We start from the raw sequence: 7,895 nt of genomic DNA on the forward strand, positions 1-7,895 counted from the left end.
CCCTGGAAGGAGAGCCCTTGCCCCCTGCACCTGCTGTCACAGCTATGTCTTCCTGGGCCCCCTCTGGCTTGGGAGTTGTCTCCAGCTCTGCACTGATGTTTGGTCATGTGAGCTCCTAGTGTTCCCAGAGGAGTGAGCACTCATTTGGAGAACTGAGTCCTCCCATGATGGCATTGCTTAAAATCCAAACCCAGAGTCAAGTCCAGAGGTCCTCGACCTGTGAGCCAAGTATGGTTTTTACATTTTTGAAAGGTCATACAACAAAATAAAACAAAACAAATAAAAAAAAAAAAACAAGGAAGAATATATTAACAAAGGCCATCTGTGACCTGCAAAGACTCAAATATGTGCTATCTGGCCCTTTCCAGAAAACTTCATCAGTCAACAACCTGTTTTCACCATAAACTGAAAATGGATTCCCTGGCTGGGCACGGTGGCTCATCCTTGTAATCCCAGCACTTTGGGAGGCTGAGGCGGGCAGATCACCTGGGGTCAGGAGTTCAAGACCAGCCTGGCCAACATGGTGAAACCTTGTGCCTGCTAAAAAAACCCCACAAAATTTAGCCAGGCATGGTGGCACGTGTCTATAGTCCTAGCTACTCAGGAGGCTGAGGTGGGAGAATCACCTGAACCCAGGAAGCGGAGGTTTCAGTGAGCCGAGATCATGCCATTGCACTCTAGGGTGGGTGACAGGGTGAGACTCAGTCTCAAAAAAAAAAAGGAAAGAAAATGGATTCCCAAGAAACCCAGATCACTAGTCACTTTTTCCTCCTTTGCACTTCTTTTAGGTTTTAGATTTCTGTGCTGATTTTATAACTCCTTTTTCCCAACTTTCTCCCCCTCTCCAAAGAAATACAGCCCCTCAGACCCTGCATTTGCGTACGCACAGCTGACCCATGATGAGCTCATCCAGCTGGTCCTCAAACAGAAGGAAACGATAAGCAAGAAGGAGTTCCAGGTCCGCGAGCTGGAAGACTACATTGACAACCTGCTTGTCCGAGTCATGGAAGAAACCCCCAATATCCTCCGCATCCCGACTCAGGTTGGCAAAAAAGCAGGAAAGATGTAAATCAGCAGGAAAAAAAACCCCGAGACGTTTTTGTGACTTCACCTTCACCTGCTCTAGGGGTCAAGGACTCGCCCTGCCTGATAACCAGCCAGCAGACTCCGAATCACCGTCTCCCTCACATGTTATCTGGCAAGAGTGAATTCTACCAATGGAAGCCAGGTTAATGATTACAATGAATCTTTTACTATACATTCCCAGGGCTTTATTTTTAAATGCCACTGTGCCTTTAACTAGGTTGTAAATATTTTATGCCCACCAGAGACGTGGTCATAAGATCTGATCCTAAGCCATAGATTCAGATGGCACAGGAGGTATTCATGTATTTTAACACTGGGGTTTTCTTTCTTTCTTCATACTGAGATTTTTTTCAATATGTATCCTCCAGCTCTTAAAGCTTACCTGAGAAAGCTTTAAATGAAAAAAGGACCATGCCATTGGTGCTGTGTTACATACACATACTTTCTTGGCTTTTGAGTAGCTCAGGTGTGGCTTTTGGCTGCAGATGTTAAATTTTGATACCATGTAAACCTACCCAGCTTCTCAAACTTGGGTCTTGTTTTTTGATGGGAGCAGGGGTGTTTAGAATAAGCCTCTGAGTGTGCCTTTCGGATTTTGAACAAACATCAACTTCTACTACTAAACATCAACTTCTACTACTCTCTAGCCTTAAAATATGTTCTGCTTAGATCCAGGGCCCTTTTACTGGAGATTGGAAAAGTAGAATTCAGGAATTAAAAGAATTACTCTTTATTCAATTTGAGGAACTTGGTAAAAGCCCCTCTTCTTATGACAGCCAGGTTCCTGCTGGCTAGACCAGCCTGTTCAGCGCTTTGCTTGGGTGGTCCACGCACTCGCTAATACAGTTCTGGCAGGTGTGGAATGATGTCAATAGGATTGCTTGGCCTTTTCCCCCTGTGCCTTTGCTCGGTGCCCTGGTTTCCTCAGCAACACTCCTTGTGAGGGGCAGAGACAGGGTCCACCAACTCCCCAAGATGAGGAAGCCCCCTCAGGCCAGGCGCAGTGGCTCATGCCTGTAATCCCAGCACCTTGCAAGGCCGAGGAGGGTGGATCACTTGAGGTGAGGAGTTCGAGACCAACCTAACCAACATGGCGAAACCCCGTCTCTACTAAAAATACAAAAATTAGCTTGGTGTGGTGGTGCGTGCCTGTAATCCCGGCTACTTGGGAGGCTGAGGCAGAAGAATCACTTGAACTTGGGAGATGGAGGCTGCAGTGAGCCAAGATCATGCCACTGCACTCCAGCCTGGGCAAGAGGTTTTTTAAGACTCTTAAAGAGCCTGGGCAATTTTTTTAAGATTCCGTCTTAAAAAAAAAATAGAAAGAAAAAAGCTCCTTCACTGTGCAGGGGACAGGAGACCACGGACTGGACCACAAAGGGATTGAACTGCATCTGCATGTCTGTCCTTTGAACACTTTCTCTGCCTGCCCAAAAGGAAACCCAAATTATTTCTGGGATACTGGGGAAATTGTAGTGAAGGGCTTAATGTAGTTAATAAAAGTGAAAAGTCAGTAGAAAACAGAAATGCCTCAGCCTTCAAATGGTTGCATTTTTTTCAATTTTCCCTCATGAATAGACTCACCAGTATTTTACCCCCTTGTTATAAAATTGTGCAGAGCAAGAAGATGATACTTATTTTTGAATTTGTATTTTTAAAACTAGATTTATAGACTTTTTTTTTTTAAACTAGGACACTTGCTTCCTTCTTAGCTAAAAGCACCAGTTCAGATTTTTCAGGTAATTTTGTTGTTACTCACTTAAGACTGGAATTAGTATGTTTCCGGTATTGCTCATTTTTTCTCCTGGCTATGATAGAATCTCATCTAACCTTGACATCTCTCCTAGGGGAAGAATGTCACAGGCCAATAGCGTGGGCAGGGGTGGAGATGCTAGCAGTTATGAAATTGAGAATCACTTTTATGTATGTCCTTGTTACACTGAGGTTAAAAGGCAAAATCATTGGCAGTGCAGTCCCTTTCCAGGATTTTGTTTGCTGTGGCATTGGTTGTATCAGAGCACTTTAATCTGAAGGATGATACTGTAACTTGATTTATCTAATTAGCTTTTAATTATCTACAGCTATTTTATTTCTCTCCTACAGTACTGGGATCACTGTAACACTGTAAACTTCTCAGATGACTTGTATTTTTGTAGTGTTATGAAATTTATTTACATACTTATAAAGAAAACTGTATATTCACTTGAACTCTGAAAATGTACACGTATGGCTGGACGCAGTGGCTCATGCCTGTAATCCCAGGAGACCGAGGCAGGTGAATCACTTGAGGTCAGGAGTTCGAGACCAGCCTGGTCAACATGGCAAAACCCCATCTCTACTAAAAATATAGAAATTAGCTGGGTGTGGTGGCAGCCACCTGTAATCTCAGCTACTTGGGAGGCTGAGGCACAAGAATCGCTTGAGCGAAGGAGGTGGAGGTTGCAGTGAGCCGAGATCACACCATTGTGCTCCAGCCTGGGCAACAGGTGAGATTCTGTCTCAAAAACAAAAAAAAGAAAAAGAAAGAAAGGAAGTGTGCATGTATATATTTGTCCCGCATTATGTTTTTTACTTGATATAAATGTATTTTTACTGTGATAGCCCAAATGCACTGGGGGCAGTTGTGCTCTGCGTGGTTCTTCTTCCATTGGAGAGCTGGAGTAGAGACCTGCAGTGTTCATAAGGATGTTGGTTTGGAGATGTCTGCTGCTAGGACCTGGGGTGTGTGACTCAGTCCATATGAGAGGGACATCTGGGTGGAAGAGTGAATTCCTGTGCTCTGAAATGCCACTTGGGAGCTCTGGACAATGAAGGACAATTGACTCAAGGGTGCCTGGCTTCTGCTGCTGCTGAGAAAAAATTCAATTTATAGCATTTCTGCACCTCCCAAAGTAGATAACCTGGAGATCATTCAGTCAACAACTGTCCCTGAGGACTCAGTTTTGGGGGAGGGGTTATCTGATAGAAGCTTTAGCCTGTTCTGAGCCATTAGCAGACATTAGTGAATTGGAGCACTGGAGAATCCTACAAATGGACTGTATCTCAGAAGAGGTGGGACCTCCTTCCAACTGCTGCAGATGCTGACAGGCCCTGGGAGGCAGCTGTGCTCTGGAGAAGCTGGAGCAGCTCATTCTTGGCCTAGCCTGGCTGCCTCAGAAAGAGCAGTTAGGACTTGAAGGAAGCATCAAATTCTATACCCATAAACTGCAGTTAGAGGTCAGCTTTTTGAAATGTCCAGCATTTGCCCGATTGTTTCAGATCATCTCATTCCTCAGGCTTTGGCAGGTATCCTGCCCTCCATCTTATTCCAGTGTGTTCACCTCATCAAGGCAGCAGAGTGGATGAAGGAGCAAGCCTGCCCTTTGCCATACTGAACAGCTGTGGGCCCCGATTGGTGACGGCTCTGCACATGCCTGTATGAAGGAGATACAGGTGTGTGTGCACATGCCTGTATGAAGGAGATACAGGTGTGTGTGCACATGCCTGTATGAAGAAGACACAGGCGTGTGCTTCTCAGTTTTGCTAACAGTGGGAGCTCAACGGGGCAGAGAGGGAGGAAGGTCCATGATGCTCAGCCATATACTGGAGAGGCAATTTAATGTTAAATGACACGCCATTCTTCCTTCCTGGGTCCCTTCTCCCAGTCAACTTTTTTCTTTTTCTAGAACTAATAATAACCTCTCACGACTGAAAAATTAATTGCCTTAGGTAGAGAACTTAATTCCTAGTATCCACCAAACTTAACTCCGTGGTGTCTCCATATCTACTGTGTGAGCTACTTAACTGACGCCCCCTTCCTCCAACTGAAGGATCGCCCAATGTTTTTGGATTATAGAATTATTTCCTGCTTTCTTTCTTTGAGACTTTTGAATTTCTTTGGTTTCATTTTTAAGAAGTAACCCAACATTTCCTACAACACTAAATGAAATGGTACTACCTTTCAAAGATTTGTGTCTGTAGTTTGGTATGGGTGCAATAAAAATTTATTCTGTCTTCCTGGAAAACCTCTCTTGGTGGGGGTCGGGGGATGTTTCTCATCCCATGAGGGTCTCTCACTGGGATTTCTGCTGCTGCCATCTTGCCTGGTGCCCAGGAGTCCCAAGGTCCTTTTTCTCAGAGAGGATGGACATGTCTGGTCCCTTCGGATGCACCCTTCACCTTGGCCTGAAGTACCATGGCACTGGCCAGAGAAACTGAGTTGGAATGTGTTGCCCCCTTTTCCTTTGCAGCCAGTACTCTTGGCTGAGCATATGGACAGGGTCTTTCCTCAGTTCCCACCCCCACCACACACACAGGTTCCCACAGAGTAATATCTTCACTTTGCAGGCATGAGTTGAATTCAGGCTGGGCTCAACTGCCCCATCTGGGAACCAGGTCCTTGTTCAGTTGACTTAGTTGGTCCATGTGTGAACACAGGGTATTAGGGATGCACAGGAGTCTCCTGGAGCTCATCTCGCCAAACCCCAGGCCCTTCCCAAGGAAGTGAGAGGTGTGCCTGCCCCGCAAGCAGTGCACGTGGTCCACACTCCAAGGTCCCAGACCTCTTGGAATAGAGGCAATGCTTTTGCTGTTAGAGATGAGTCACATTGTAGGACAGAGGCAGGCGGTGCCTGTGAGACTCCTGGGCTGGGATAGGGGAGCTTCCCTGAAGGCCTCCCTGGTTTTGGTGGAGAGGCCTGGTGATTCCAAGTGGACATCGATCGCCATGTGTAGTGACATGAAGACACTTAATACATGTTATTTTATTTATTAAATCTCTTAATAAAACAGCCCTCTAAATGGAAGGTCTTCAAGGAAGGAAAGTTTAATTACACAAATGACCCCAACTTTTCTCTCTCAGATTTATCCCCCTTGCTTTGGAGTTCTCTCTGTTTGATTCCTGCTACTGCCACCAAACCTAGCCCTCAGAGCCAGGCAATTGTATTTTTCAAATTCCGGCCCAAGGAGGGAGACACAACCATCTTTTCTCTTGAGTCCCCTTAGCCCAGTAGCTAGTAATGGAAAGTTTAAAAAATAATAATAATAAAAAAATAAAAAATAAATAAATAAATAAATAACCAGGCCTGGCACGGTGGCTCACTCCTGTAATCCCAGCACTTTGGGAGGCTGAGGTAGATGGATCACCGGAGGTGAGGAGTTCAAGACCAGCCTGGCCAACATGGTGAAACCCTGTCTCTATTAAAAATACAAAAATTAGCCGGGCATGGTGGTGCATGCCTATAATCCCAGCTACTTGGGAGGCTGAGGCAGGAGAATCACTTGAAACCAGGAGGCAGAGGTTGCAGTCAGCCAAGATCATGCCATTGCATGCCAGCCTGGGTGACAGAGCCAGACTCCATCTCAAAAAAAAAAAGAAAATAAGGGAAATAATTACAGGATATATGAACAACATAAAAGGCGAACTTTCCCAAATCCAGAATTCTGAGGCGAAGTCAAGCCCCAAAGGTCTAGAGGCGGCCAGCCACTCGGCTAGGTGGCCCCAGTTGTTCTTAGGTGACCTGAATTCCCTTGTGCTCCATTCTGGAGGAGCAATAGACACTGTTCCCCTCCTCCACTCCCGTCTGCTGACTCACTCTAGATTTTCCTTTTTTTCTTTTTCTTTTTTTTTCTGTTTTTGAGACGAAGTCTCACTCTTGTTGCCCAATCTGGTGTGCAATGTCGCAATCTCAGCTCACTGCAACCCCCGCCCCCCAGGTTCAAGCGATTTTCCTGCCTCAGCCTCCTGAGTGGCTGGAATTACAGGCACCCGCCACCATGCCTGGCTAATTTTTCCATTTTTAGTAGAGATGGGGTTTCACCATGTTGGCCAGGCTGGTCTCGAACTCCTGACCTCAGGCAATCCACCTGCCTCTGCCTCCCAAAGTGCTGGGACTACAGGCATGAGCCACGGCTCCCAGCCCTCACTCTAGATTTTTCTAAGTAACATCATAACATGTTTGTTCTTGGAAAAGAAAAAAGTCCTAATTTCCCCACTACCAAGAGGTAACACTGTAGTTTTGACTTGTCCTGGGATTTTTTCCTCTCATATAAACAGCCACACCTTACAAGGAAGATAGGATCACACCGTCTGTACTGTTTTGAACGTATCTCCACGCCTTTTGGTAGCGGGCAGCTATGTGTGTTCTGCAACAAGGACTGATAGAATTCCCAGGAGAACTTTTCCTGGCTAACAATTCCCCTTGGCAAAAAAAAAAAAAAAAAAGCTACAGCAGTCACAAAGACAATCTAGGTCCCTTCCGGCCCAGGTTACAATCGTAGCCACCTGTGGATCAGAGTGGGGACTTGCCGGGGAACACCCTGCCCACCCCCAACCAGGAAAACAGTCACTTGCCAGGCGTGGTTACCATTCTTTAACTGGGGCCAGTGGTCAGCACAATAGCCTCCTTTAGCCCTTGGACCCAGTCTCAACAAAGGCAGCCTGCCCCCTGGGCTGCTCTGCGGGTGTCAGCTTTTGGGCCCTGCAGTTTTCCCCTACTGGGACGTCATGAACTATCACTTCTGACTCGAAACTGGCTTCCTTGAGCCCTTTGAGGGCAGGGTTTTCCAATGCCAAAAAGCCTCCTGAGGGGTTATGTCCTTACTTGGCCTTTTGACTTTCTGTTACTTTACACAGATACCTGTGTTTTGAGCCTGGGAGAGTCGCCTTGGGGACATGATATGGCTCTCACAGAGTTGAGAAAAAGCTGCCTCTGTCCTTATGGACCGCTCACTTCAGGCTAAATCCTGATTGCAAAAGGAAGGCCTGCTTCTTAAAGCAGCGAGATGTACTATTTTTAATAATTCTCATCCAGGTCAATAATGTCTCCATT

At 46.0% G+C, this 7,895-nt stretch overlaps 1 protein-coding gene across 3 annotated transcripts in view; it reads left to right on the forward strand.

Annotated features, from left to right (window-relative positions):
• Positions 1 to 5,031, forward strand: part of RAB11FIP1 (RAB11 family interacting protein 1) — a 42,055-nt gene extending 37,024 nt beyond the window's left edge. The window contains exons 6-7 of one of the 3 annotated variants that reach the window (XR_007728214.1): positions 851 to 4,518; positions 4,554 to 5,031. Coding sequence is in view for 2 of the 3 variants with exons in the window: in XM_050801259.1 (XP_050657216.1) it covers positions 851 to 1,069 (219 nt within the window). In the remaining variant the exon portion in view is untranslated. Of the gene's footprint in view, positions 1 to 850 lie in introns of all 3 variants that reach the window. The other 2 variants (XM_050801259.1, XM_050801260.1) reach the window with 2 other exon arrangements.
• The last annotated feature ends 2,864 nt before the right edge of the window (positions 5,032 to 7,895 follow it).

Source organism: Macaca thibetana, chromosome 8, assembly GCF_024542745.1.
Source record: "Macaca thibetana thibetana isolate TM-01 chromosome 8, ASM2454274v1, whole genome shotgun sequence".
Lineage (NCBI taxonomy): Eukaryota > Metazoa > Chordata > Mammalia > Primates > Cercopithecidae > Macaca > Macaca thibetana.